This window comes from Oncorhynchus kisutch, linkage group LG3 (genome assembly GCF_002021735.2).
Source record: "Oncorhynchus kisutch isolate 150728-3 linkage group LG3, Okis_V2, whole genome shotgun sequence".
Lineage (NCBI taxonomy): Eukaryota > Metazoa > Chordata > Actinopteri > Salmoniformes > Salmonidae > Oncorhynchus > Oncorhynchus kisutch.
In genome coordinates, this window is record NC_034176.2 from 39,912,314 (window position 1) to 39,925,134 (window position 12,821).

Here is a 12,821-nt window from a genome sequence, read left to right on the forward strand (position 1 = left end):
AGACTGAAGCATTTCGTATACATTGTTTGTCTTCAGGAAGGCAGTGAGTTGCTGCGCAACAGCCTTTTCCAAAAGTTTTGAGAGGAATGGAAGATTCGATATAGGCCGATAGTTTTTTATATTTTCTGGGTCAAGGTTTGGCTTTTTCAAGAGAGGCTTTATTACTGCCACTTTTAGTGAGTTTGGTACACATCCAGTGGATAGAGAGCCGTTTATTATGTTCAACATAGGAGGGCCAAGCACAGGAAGCAGCTCTTTCAGTAGTTTAGTTGGAATAGGGTCCAGTATGCAGCTTGAAGGTTTAGAGGCCATGATTATTTTCATCATTGTGTCAAGAGATATAGTACTAAAACACTTGAGCGTCTCTCTTGATCCTAGGTCCTGGCAGAGTTGTGCAGACTCAGGACAACTGAGGTTTGGAGGAATACGCAGGTTTAAAGAGGAGTCCGTAATTTGCTTTCTAATAATCATAATCTTTTCCTCAAAGAAGTTCATGAATTTATCACTGCTAAAGTGAAAGTCATCCTCTCTTGGGGAATGCTGCTTTTTAGTTAGCTTTGCGACAGTATCAAAAAGGAATTTCGGATTGTTATTATTTTCCTCAATTAAGTTAGAAAAATAGGATGATCGAGCAGCAGTAAGGGCTCTACGGTACTGCGCGGTACCGTCCTTCCAAGCTAGTCGGAAGACTTCCAGTTTGGTGTGGCGCCATTTCCGTTCCAATTTTCTGGAAGCTTGCTTCAGAGCTCGGGTATTTTTTGTGTACCAGGGAGCTAGTTTCTTATGAGAAATTTGAGAAATGAGAAACAAAAGACATGCATCAAGACTCTCCATACTACATATACAACCTCTTTCCGTAGTATCACTGATTTTCCACTGACACTTGTGATAAGATGCAATTAAACATGCATTAGGTACTGTACGTATCTGCAAAATGTTTACAATATAGTACTAATGGTTCTCTCAACTACACAGCAAATTCTCCAGTATTAATTCAACACTGACTGTGTTACATTTAACACTGGTCCAGTGGCTATACATTTTCAGTGTTAAATCAACACACCGTTTAGTGTAAAGCCTTATTTGCATATTTCCCAGAGTGCCTTGCCCGTCGAGTGAATTGTAGTTACCACCCATGACTGTATTTGTTAGTGACAGAGACATGTTTGTTGCATTCATTACTTTTCAGCCCTGAACTGACAGGATTTTTATGGGAATTTCTTTATGATGGAAATTACAGATCTGTGGGACATGGACATTGACTCGAGGGGCTTTAAATTAGAGCTTATTTTGAGGGCCTAGTTTTACCATAATACAGTGGCCTGAAACTCGTGGTTTTCAGGCCTGCAAATCACATTATGATGGCTTGCAAAGTGATGTGTAATTCCTATTGTAATCTAGCCATAGTGGGGAAATCCAACATTTGCATTCATAATGAATGTCAAATTGGGAAGACTAAGATATGAAACTGCCTAAACCATCTAAACTGGAACAACCATTTCAGTAATGGGTGCAATAAATCCAAGTAACAGATTGGATTAGTTTAGAAAAATGTATCCTATTTATTTTTGAGTAGCATAACGTTAATGAATCAATGTACACGCAAAAACATAGATATTGAAAACAAACAATTCTAAAAAGCTACCTGCAATAGAGCATGCTGGGAAATATGATCTGCATGGTTTTGGTTTAACTGGTTATTAACACCAACACTGGGGTTCTTTTGCACCAATGAGTTTTAATTTAACACTTGAATCAACACTAGAAATGCTACACTCAAAAATCAACACTAGGTAACACTGGCCAATTTGCTGTATAGACATCAAGTATTAGGGTGATATTTGAAAGTGATTTGACAGATGTTTTAGAGAGTTTGTGTGTATGTGTGTTAGAGACATATAGGAAGATGCGTGTGTGTGTATGTGTGAGAGATTGATGTTGATGGGGAGGAAAAGGACTTTTGGCACAAGGGGACCGTGTGTGATCATGATTTCATTAGCGGTATACAGTGAGACAGGTCTGTACAAGCTGCTGTACAGTAGGGACCCAAGGGACGTCATTAACACCAGCACTGCACCGGTTTTCTATGCTATGGCCATTCCCTACCACACACACACACACACACACCTTGTTCTCTCAACACTTTGGGGAATTGAGATGGTGTGGCAACATTGTCAACAGGATTACAGACTCACAAGCACCAACTGTTTGTCACAAGAAGGTATCCATCACATCACAACAAATGGACAGCTCTAACTTTCCTCTGACTGTTGTAATTGTGATTAATTGTGAAGTATCTGTGTGTATATCTCTGTGGACAAACGTACCTTATTACTGTACCAACACGTACACACAGCTTGTGCTGCTGCGTTGCTGTGCCCACCTCTGTGTGTCTGTGCTTCATTACTGTTCACACACAGACAGTTCCAGTGTTTCTGTGTCAATATTTAATGAGGGATGGGAGTCTAGGGACCCTACGGCTGTCAGGACTGCCTGTAGTCTTGAGGTACCACCTGTTCCCACTCCCTCCCCTAACGTCTCACACACACACACACACACACACACACGATAACTGATAAACCATGTTCTCTCAAACCTGTGGGGAATGTAACATACATGTTTGTTACATACAGTGGATTCAGAAACTATTCACACTCTTTGACTTTTTCCACATTTTGTTGTGTTACAGCCTGAATTTAAAAAAGGTATCAATTTGGTTAATGTGTCACCGGTCTACACACAATACCACATAATGTCAAAGTTTTTTTTTATACAAATGAATAAAAAATTTAAAGCTGAAAATGTCTTGAGTCAGTAAGTATTTAACCCCTTTGTTATGGCGACCTTAAATACATTTGGGATTAAAAATGTGCTTAATTAATTAACAAGTCCCAATAAATTGCATGGACTCAATAATAGTGGTTAACATGATTTTTGAATGACTGCCTCCTCTCTGTAAGGTCCCTCAGTCGAGCAGTGCATTTCAAACAGATTCAATCACAAAGACGAGGGAGGTTTTCCAATGCCTCGCAAAGAAGAGCACCTATTGGTAAGATGGGTACCAATAAAAAAAGCAGACATTGCATATCCCTTCGAGCATGGTGAAGTTATTAATTATACTTTGGATGGTATATCAATACATACAGTCACTACAAAGATACAGGCGTCCTTCCTAACTCAGTTGCCAGAGAGGAAGGAAACCGCTAACCATGAGGCCACTGATGACTTTGAAACAGTCACAGAGTTTAATTGCTGTGATAGTTTTCTCCTAAGGATGGATCGACAACATTGTAGTTACTCCACAATACTAACCTAAATGACAGAGTGAAAAGAAGGAAGTATTCCAAAACATGCATCCTGTTTGCAATAAGGCAAACAGGTCCTGAACAATGTGTTATGTTTGGAGCAAATCCAACAACAGTACCACTCTTCATATTTTCAAGCATGGTGGTGGCTGCATCATGTTATGGGTATGCTTGTCATCAGCAAGGACTAGGGAGTTAAGGATAAAAAGAAACAGAATAGAGCAAAGCACAAGCAAAATCTTAGAGGAAAACCTGGTTCAGTCAGCTTTCCAACAGACACTGGATGAAAAAAATTCACCATTCAGCCAGACAACCTAAAACACAAGGCGAATTATACACTGGAGTTGCTTACCAAGATGACATTGAATGTTCTTGAATGGCCTAGTTACAGTTTTGACTTAAATCAGCTTGAAAAACTGTGGCAAGACTTGAAAATGGCTGTCTAGCAATGACATTGTTGACAGAGGTTGAAAAAAAGTAAAAAGTAAAATGGGCAAATGTTGTGGAAAGATCTTAGAAACTTACCCAGAATGACTCACAGCTGTAATCGCTGCCAAAAGGTGATTCTAATATGTATTGATTCAGTTTGTTATTATGGGGCATTGTGTGTAGATGGGTGAGAAAAATAATATATTTAATCAATTTTGAATTCAGGCGGTAACACAACAAAATGTCAAAGGGTATGAATACTCTCTGAACACACTGTAAAGGTTTGTGGGATTGGCCTAGGCTCCCCTAAATCTTGATTCACAAACTATGGATGTGAATTAATACTGCTGTATTAATTCACCCAGAGATGATAGTTTAACTCTGCATATTTGTTGTTCTTCTTCTGGTGTGGTTGATGTTGCTGCTGATCCAAACTCTCCTGATTGAGCTCAACTCGCTGGTCTGTTTCTATGTCGACCAACACATCTTGTCGAACAGTCTTGGGTCTCAGAAAGAGATGTACTGTAACCATTCACAAAACCAAGGAGGCCAAAATGTACCTTAAAAAAAAAAAAACTTTAATTAAAACAAAACACAAAATCAATTGACTCATTAATTAACAAGATTATAAAACAGTGATTTTAGTTACATAAATAAATTGATATTGGTGTATCAAATCTTAATTTCATAAGCATGTATACATGGATCATTGTAATAAATAAAATGGAAAAACAGAAGACTATTTCCTACACGAACAGAACAAAAAGAATAAAACTGCTAGAAAGAAAGATAAAATCCTTTCATTAGAGGATGAGACACAGGACGACGTTTTTCCACCAAACACACGAGGAAATGCCTTGTTAAAAGCACAGAGTTTACAGAGCCCGTTCAGTTACTAATTAAGGACACTAAAGCTGGGACCAAGGCGGCTTGGCTTTCACTTCTTGGAACACATTTGTTTGGTTGTTAGAACTCCTGTTTGGTTACTTTAAAAAGTGTTAAGACAAGGCAAGAGAAAAGTCTGTTTCTTCTTTCAAAAGAACAAGAGAAAGCGCTTAAAAAAAATAAAAAATAAAAAAATACAAAGAAACAAGGCAAGTTATGAGTACAATTGCCGACCTTATACAGAGAGAGAGAGAGAGAGAGAGAGAGAGAGAAACGCACTTGGTCTGTGCCGTGTTCACATGCAAGCAGACAGGAGGAGAACTGTAGTACATTGCCGTGGAGCACAATCCCTGTCCTCGAGGGTCACAGTCCTTCTGGTTTTAATGGATCAATCAGTGTCATTGATTGACCAGAGATGTCACACTACTGGTTAGCCAAAGTTAGAACTCTAAAGTCATTTCTCAACAGCTGATCAATGTTATGAAAAATCTATGCTCGGGTTGCCATATGCCATGTACAGTGTCATTGGAATATTGCACATCAGTCAAATTCATACATTTGTTAATTGTGAAACAATAACATAGTTTCACGGTACTCTAATAAATTGAATAGATACCAATCGAACCGTCGATACCGGCACAATAATCTCAACCAATGTTTTAGTACTGACACTACTCTTGTGAGCCTACAGCAACCCTCCATTAGCCAATTCAGTCTTTCTGACATGTTCTGTGGTAAATAAAAGTACAGAAAGACGAACAGAAAAAGAGCGAGCTACAGCGGCTTCAAGTATTTCACATTACATAGAATACTCTGTATAATTTAGTTAACATATACTTTTGAATCCTCCATATTCAGACTTATACTATTGTATATATACACACACACAGTACAATAAATGCTCGCTCGTGTCGTGTCACGTTTTTGTTTTCCTGTACTCGTTCGCTCTTCCTTTTTCCTTTTCGTTTTAGAGAAATCCCTGAGAACGTCTGTTGACAGTTGCTGAAGGTTCTACACATAGAAGAGGCCTATTAGAACCCGAATTCTAAATGGTATTCTAATTATTCTATGGTTCCACATGCACAGAAAGCATTGACCCTGGCCCGTTCTGGAGCTACACACAACTATAACCATGATCTGTAGTTAGTTACCCAGTCCGACACATCTTCCAGAAGCCTGGGTCTCTAGTCGGAGCCAGTCTTTCTTTTTTAGCTAACCTGTGTCTGGTTGTCTTGCCACGGCAGCGATGTACTGTAGCATTGAATACAGAAAATTCAGGTAACCAGGCTAGTCTTCCGAGTACAGAAACAGTCAGGTAACCAGGCTAGTATTCTGATCCACCTGATCTCTAATGGATTTCTTCACTTTCTGAAACACCAATACAGTATATTTAGCAAAGACTGGGTTAAAAGGAAGAAGGTGTGAGACAATGTCTCCAGCAACAGTTTCTCTTAAGACTTCAACCCAAAAAAACAAAGCCACAATTACAAGTTTGATGGTTCTAAGTACATTTTGAGATATATCTGCCATAATACAGCAAATGTTAGTAAATCACTTTGATAATACTATATATCCTCATCTCACGGTGCATGTGGCATTACCGTAGTCCTGTACTGCCATCCTCAATCTAACAGATATTCATTATTACCACATCTGAAACAACGAGTCTGTTAAGAGCATTATTCTACAACCTCTCGCATGCCTAATGACCGAGAGAAAACGCAAGTGCCGAGTCAACAGAAATGCTAATGGTGGTTTTCTCAAGGAGCCAAGCTGTGCAGTGCATCCTACGTTCGGTAGCCAATAGCCAAGAGGTGCTGTGTGGTTTTAAAGCCATAGTGTCTCTTTGAGGCTGCCAATGCGTTTTTACACAAGCGCTTTTGCACAAGGGCCTTTAGCCACTTGACCACATATACTCAGTATAAAACCAAAATGAAAAACACAATAAAAAAAATGCTAATAATAAAAAATAAACGAACAGAAAAAGCCATTTTCGTTATCCTGTTTTTCCTCTCGCACACACAGAGAAACACTCACAACATTCACAACCTGACACATTTCTTCTTCTGAAAATAGAACACGTCTGTACACATAGCAATGACAGTAACAACGTTCATAACAATAACAGCAAATCACGATAATACCGTGTGGCTCTGTTGAGTATTTTTTCTCTCCTTCCTTCGCTTCGTCTCCCGCTTTACTTGTCCATGTTCAAGCCCAAAAGAAGTTCAAAAAGGCAGACTCGAGTTAATAGAAAAGTACTAGGGACCGACCCTGGTCAGCCAAACCGCTCCCTCACCAGCATCATGAGTTTCTTCTTGCCCTTATAGATCTGTTTGAGGTTGTCTATGAACTGGGTGAACTGGATGTGTCCGTCGTGGGCCATGAGGAACGTCTCCCGGGACTTCCCCAGGAACTCGATGAACTCGCTGTAGTGCCGCGGGCTGATGTGCGTGAGGCGAGAGTGCGTGGTGTTGATATAGGCCCCGATTGTGGCGTCCAGCAGCTGCCTGAGCGGAGCCTTGTCCAGCGACATCAGCTTCCCAGAGTTCCTGCGGCTGTGCAGCGCCGACACCATCCCCGGCGTGGTCAAGGTGCACCGCCGCAAAATGTCGGAAAGCACCGTGGCGCACTTCACGCTCTTCACCACCAGGGGGATGACGGCAGCTAGCTCGTTCTTGCCCAGCGAGTGACTCAGAGCGCAGGCCCACAGCACGTCGTTGATAGCCGGGTGGGTATCCTGGTTGTAGCTGAGGTTAAGATGAGCCATGGCTAACGTGGCTAGCTTGTACGCCCTCATAGGGTACCCTCTGTGCTCCATGTACCTAGCTATCGTAAACAGCTGCGTGTAGCTCATCCCCGCGACGGCCGCGTCCAGGACGATCTGGTAGGCCGTCTCGAAGGCGATGTGGTCCTTCTCGCAGAGGGTGAGAGCGGAGAGGGCACAGTTCTGGGGATCCTTCATGGCACACTGCAGGGCCAGGGTCCGGGCGGAGGAGGCCAGGTTCTCCTGCTGGTGACAGTCCAGGCGCAGGCGGACAATGGTGGTGTTGGACATGACGGTGGTGGCCACGATGCTGGTGGCCTCAGTCGGGGTGAAGAGGGTGAACCAACTCTGCATGATGCTGTCCAACGCATACACACCTGGGAGACACACACACACACAGAAACAAAAGAGGGAGAAGTCAGGGGATTAGCAGAGTAATTTGAATAACAAGACAATCCATTTTCAAGCCTCATCCTGTCCACTAACTAAATATGTACTATATTATAGAAAGTCAAAAGGGAAAACGTTGTACACGTACCTACTTCTGTTGCACAGGTAACTAACCACCGTACCATTTCCCTCCTCCTCCAGTTCAGCGTAGACAGGGTTATCCTCATCACCTGATGAACGAGAGACGGTTAGGGATGGCAAAGAGGTGTGTGTGTGTGTGTGTAACTGTATGCCTGTGTTTGTGTACCTGTAGCCCAAGCTCCAGTGAAACTTTGAGCAGTGTAATGTCTGGCAGGCTGTCCATCAATGTTGCGATCTTGAAGGCATCCTGGGCCAGTTTAAAGATGTGAGACGAAGAGTGGATGTTCTTCTGGATGGACTCTAGCACCGTCTCCAGCTTACAACTATCACCTGGGACAACAGGGACAACACACATACAGTACAATGACAAAGGAACCCAAATGTGTGTGTGTGTTTACGCACGTGTGTGTGGTTACGTAAGTGTGTTTACATACGTGTGTGTGTGTTTACCTTTGGCTGCGGTCAGCATGGTGGAAGCCAGTTCACACTGCTGGGACTCTATGTGGGAGAGTGTGAACCAGCGAGGGTAGCGGTTGGGGACCACAGACACCATGTGATGGGGTCGCGACAGGTCACCTGACGAGGCTGTGGACTCCAACACAGGCAACCTGAGGAGCACAGAAAAACCATAGGATCCCACACAGATTAGGATCACCCGCAGACGCACACGAACACACACAGCCGCGTGCACAAAGTGCAATCAGCGACGCACCTCCAGCAAGGTTTTGACAGTGTTCTGGAGTGCATTATGGTTGTTGGCTTATTACTGAAATGTACTTCCAACCTAGTCCTTAATTACAGAACTGAATCAACTGCAGCATAATGACTATTTTCTTGCTGTTAATGAAAACATGGGCTTGGAACACCTGCTAAATGTATAAACAGGCCCTATAGGACAGAATGACAGCACACAGAAACACACGGTAGTCTTCATGTCTGCTACTGTGGGCAGCTCATCTCTAATTCAACCCTATTCTTCCAGCCCAGTTTCAAAGGTCTCGCTGCCTTTGAAAGAGAAGAGAACCTGGGCAGATCAACCAATCACAAAGCTAATTGAGTCCGTGGGGAAATTAGGGGATTCACCTTCCAGGCCTCTACGGCTGGACACACATCAAACACATCCTTACACACATCAGCGCATGTACACACGCACGCGGGTGCACGGCCACTCACACACGCACGCACTTCAGAGAAAAGGGCCAGAGATACCATTGCCACGTGAGCACCAACAAAATCTGTATTTAAACATCTTGATCTGAAGCCTGTCGGGCCTAGACAAGGTAATAGGGGCCGGTCTGGCCAACAGTCTTGCTAGATAAAAGGTGGGAAAAAAGCAAGGTGAGAGCCGTGTGAGTGTGAACACAGACTCGGTGTGAAACGGAAGACGTGCTGATGCCATAGCAACAAGGGGTTCATTCCAAACACATCTAAAGAGCTGCTAAAAGCTCCACCACACCGGGGGGGGGCTTCTGGACCATTCATGGGGTGGAACGAAAGCAACAACAACAAAAAAGTATTCCCTAAATATGGGGCCTTCGTCAACATTCCTGTCTTTGTGTGACTTACCCGAAAACCACTGGTCGGGGTTGGTTGCGGAGCTTCTATAAGCCAAAGCTTGGAAAATACTCCATGTTTTAGTGAAAATCGTACATTTTATTCTAACGCTGCATCTTCTATTCCACCTCAAAAACAAAACCATTGCTAGGGCTAGTATTCTCCTGCTCGTTCTCTTTCTCTCCTACTCAAACTGCCTACTACAGGTATATATATATACAGTGGGGCAAAAAAGTATTTAGTCAGCCACAAATTGTGCAAGTTCTCCCACTTAAAAAGATGAGAGAGGCCTGTAATTTTCATCATAGGTACACTTCAACTATGACAGACAAAATGAGAAAAAAAAAATCCATAAAATCACATTGAGGATTTTTTATGAATTTATTTGCAAATGATGGTGGAAAATAAGTATTTGGTCACCTACAAACAAGCAAGATTTCTGGCTCTCACAGACCTGTAACTTCTTCTTTAAGAGGCTCCTCTGTCCTCCACTCGTTACCTGTATTAATGGCACATGTTTGAACTTGTTATCAGTATAAAAGACACCTGTCCACAACCTCAAACAGCCACACTCCAAACTCCACAATGGCCAAGACCAAAGAGCTGTCAAAGGACACCAGAAACAAAATTGTAGACCTGTACCAGGCTGGGAAGACTGAATCTGCAATAGGTAAGCAGCTTGGTTTGAAGAAATCAACTGTGGGAGCAATTATTAGGAAATGGAAGACATACAATGTCCACTGATAATCTCCCTCGATCTGGGGCTCCATGCAAGATCTCACCCAGTGGGGTCAAAATGATCACAAGAACGGTGAGCAAAAATCCCAGAACCACACGGGGGGACCTAGTGAATGACCTGCAGAGAGCTGGGACCAAAGTAACAAAGCCTACCATCAGCAAGGGCATTTAATTTTTTAAAATTTTATTATCTTTATTTAACTAGACAAGATCAGTTAAGAACAAATTCTTATTTTCAATGATGGCCTAGGAACAGTGGGTTAACTGCCTGTTCAGGGGCAGAACGACAGATTTGTACCTTGTCAGCTCAGGGGTTTGAACTTGCAACCTTCCGGTTACTAGTCCAACGCTCTAACCACCAGGCTACCCTGCCGCCCCATTGAAGATGAAACGTGGCTGGGTCTTTCAGCATGACAATGATCCCAAACACACTGCCCGGGCAACGAAGGAGTGGCTTCGTAAGAAGCATTTCAAGGTCCTGGAGTGGCCTAGCCAGTCTCCACATCTCAACCCCATAGAAAATCTTTGGAGGGAGTTGAAAGTCCGTGTTGCCCAGCAACAGCCCCAAAACATCACTGCTCTAGAGGAGATTTGCATGGAGGAATGGGCCAAAATACCAGCAACAGTGTGTGAAAACCTTGTGAAGACTTACAGAAAACATTTGACCTCTGTCATTGACAACAGTATTGAGATAAACTTTTGTTATTGACCAAATACTTATTTTCCACCATAATTTGCAAATAAATTCATAAAAAATCCTACAATGTGATTTTCTGGATTTTTTTTCTCATTTTGTCTGTCATAGTTGAAGTGTACCCATGATGAAAATTACAGGCCTCTCTCATCTTTTTAAGTGGGAGAACTTGCACAATTGGTGGCTGACTAAATACTTTTTTACCCCACTGTATATATGTGCGCTGCACAAGCTAGGCTATACATCAACCATAAACATTATGATCTTACCATATCAATGACACTGTAAAACACTCAATGCCGTGTTTACAGCCAATACTCAAAACAGCAGTGTAAAAGTCCCATTTTTACAATGACACGTGTATCCATTTAACAGTAAGCCGTAACAAACCCTTCAGTCCCAAGCCACTGATGAGGACAGCTACGGTGTCCGATTGGTCCTGTGGCACTATAGTGCCGTGTAAAAAGGCAGAACGGGATGCTTTTAATACTTTTCACACCAGGGGTGTTCAAGAGCGAGGGTGCCAGGGACCTCAGGGTTAGGGGCTCTGAAATTGTGCACGAATGTTGCATTTTAAACGCCTGTTATATTACATGAAGTGTCCTTTAATATGGACCACATGAAAAATTTCAAATCTTTATTTTTCATTTTTATAATGAATAAAGACTTGCTAAACTGCCAAACTGCATTTTGACATGTCCCTCTGTGCGTCCTCTGTGACCTCTAGGAAGTTTAACCCACTTTACTCCAACATTGATCCAAGTTTTCACCATCATTGTAAAGTCCTAGTTACTTTTGTTGCTTTGACAATGTCATTTCTGAAGATTATTATTTATTTAATGTGATTCCATGGACCCCAGGAAGAGTAGCTGCAGCTTTTAAAATGACCCTGTTACGTGAACTGGATTCTCATTTTAATTATGGTGAAACCATAACTTTTGAAATATATATAAAAAAAGAAATATTGAGTATCTAAATAGTCAAATAATAGTTTAAAAAGTAGGTGAGCTGGTTCTACTATTTATGACACTTTTCTAGTGTTTTGTGGTGGTGGGGTCAAGTGCAAGTATTGGTTAAGAGAAATGACAGAACTCGGGAAGGTTGAAAACCGGGCGGGCTGCTACGTTCCGGATAAGTTGCAGGCACTTCCTATTGTCATTTGTTTTTATTTAACCTCTTGAAATGGGAAAACGTGTTTTTTATTAAGTTGAATGGGTGTTCTTTATGACAGAATGTTAACATTTGCTAAACAAGTTACCCTACTTACTCACACTACTCAAAAAAGGCACCTATAAATTGGTGGAACGACCCATAGATGGATGTGAAAGAGAGCAACTATCCAGTTCCTTCACAGTCTGGTCCTGGTTTCTGGTGAACATCAGTGAGACTACTGAACTCTCTACCTCCTGGTCTTCACCCTCAGACAAAGTAAACACTTCACAAACGTCTATTCACTTCCCCAACCGATCACATCCCGGCTTCCACTGGAAGACTTCGACTCAAGATCTCTTCTTCATACAAAACGCTCCCGAGGGCCCCGCGAAGACGAGTCGGGGCTCCACGGTAGAGACATTAGAAGATTTTGATGGACATGCGTCTTCAATCTTAAACTCCGGAAGCATTAACAATACCGAGGGTATTATCATGTCTTTCTAGATAATATTCCATCCGCCCTGCACTAGTGAAATCAGCTGGGTGTGCCTTTTGTACAATCCTTGAGCTGAAGATCAATTCCTCCTTAGCGTTAAGCAGAGGTGTGAATAAGGAGAGGCTGTCTTGAGTCTATGATAGTGTTGTAATGGGCCATTAAAAGCCTGTCCTTTTACCTAGCACTATATTTAACCAGCAGCACCTTTCCCATGAGGGTGGGAAAGCATACACTGCTATCATATTACGCCGGCACCACGGTACATTGCAC

General features: G+C 42.2%; 1 protein-coding gene across 1 annotated transcript in view; it reads right to left on the bottom strand.

Moving 5' to 3' along the window:
• Positions 1-4,291: 4,291 nt before the first annotated feature.
• Positions 4,292-12,821, bottom strand: part of LOC109882706 (zinc finger SWIM domain-containing protein 6) — a 46,747-nt gene continuing 38,217 nt past the window's right edge. The window contains exons 11-14 of the mRNA XM_020474798.2: positions 8,368-8,525; positions 8,084-8,247; positions 7,925-8,006; positions 4,292-7,763 (exon numbers count right to left, since the gene is read on the bottom strand). Of these exons, the coding sequence (XP_020330387.1) occupies positions 6,898-7,763; positions 7,925-8,006; positions 8,084-8,247; positions 8,368-8,525 (1,270 nt within the window). The 3' untranslated portion in view covers positions 4,292-6,897. The remainder of the gene's footprint in view (positions 7,764-7,924; positions 8,007-8,083; positions 8,248-8,367; positions 8,526-12,821) is intronic.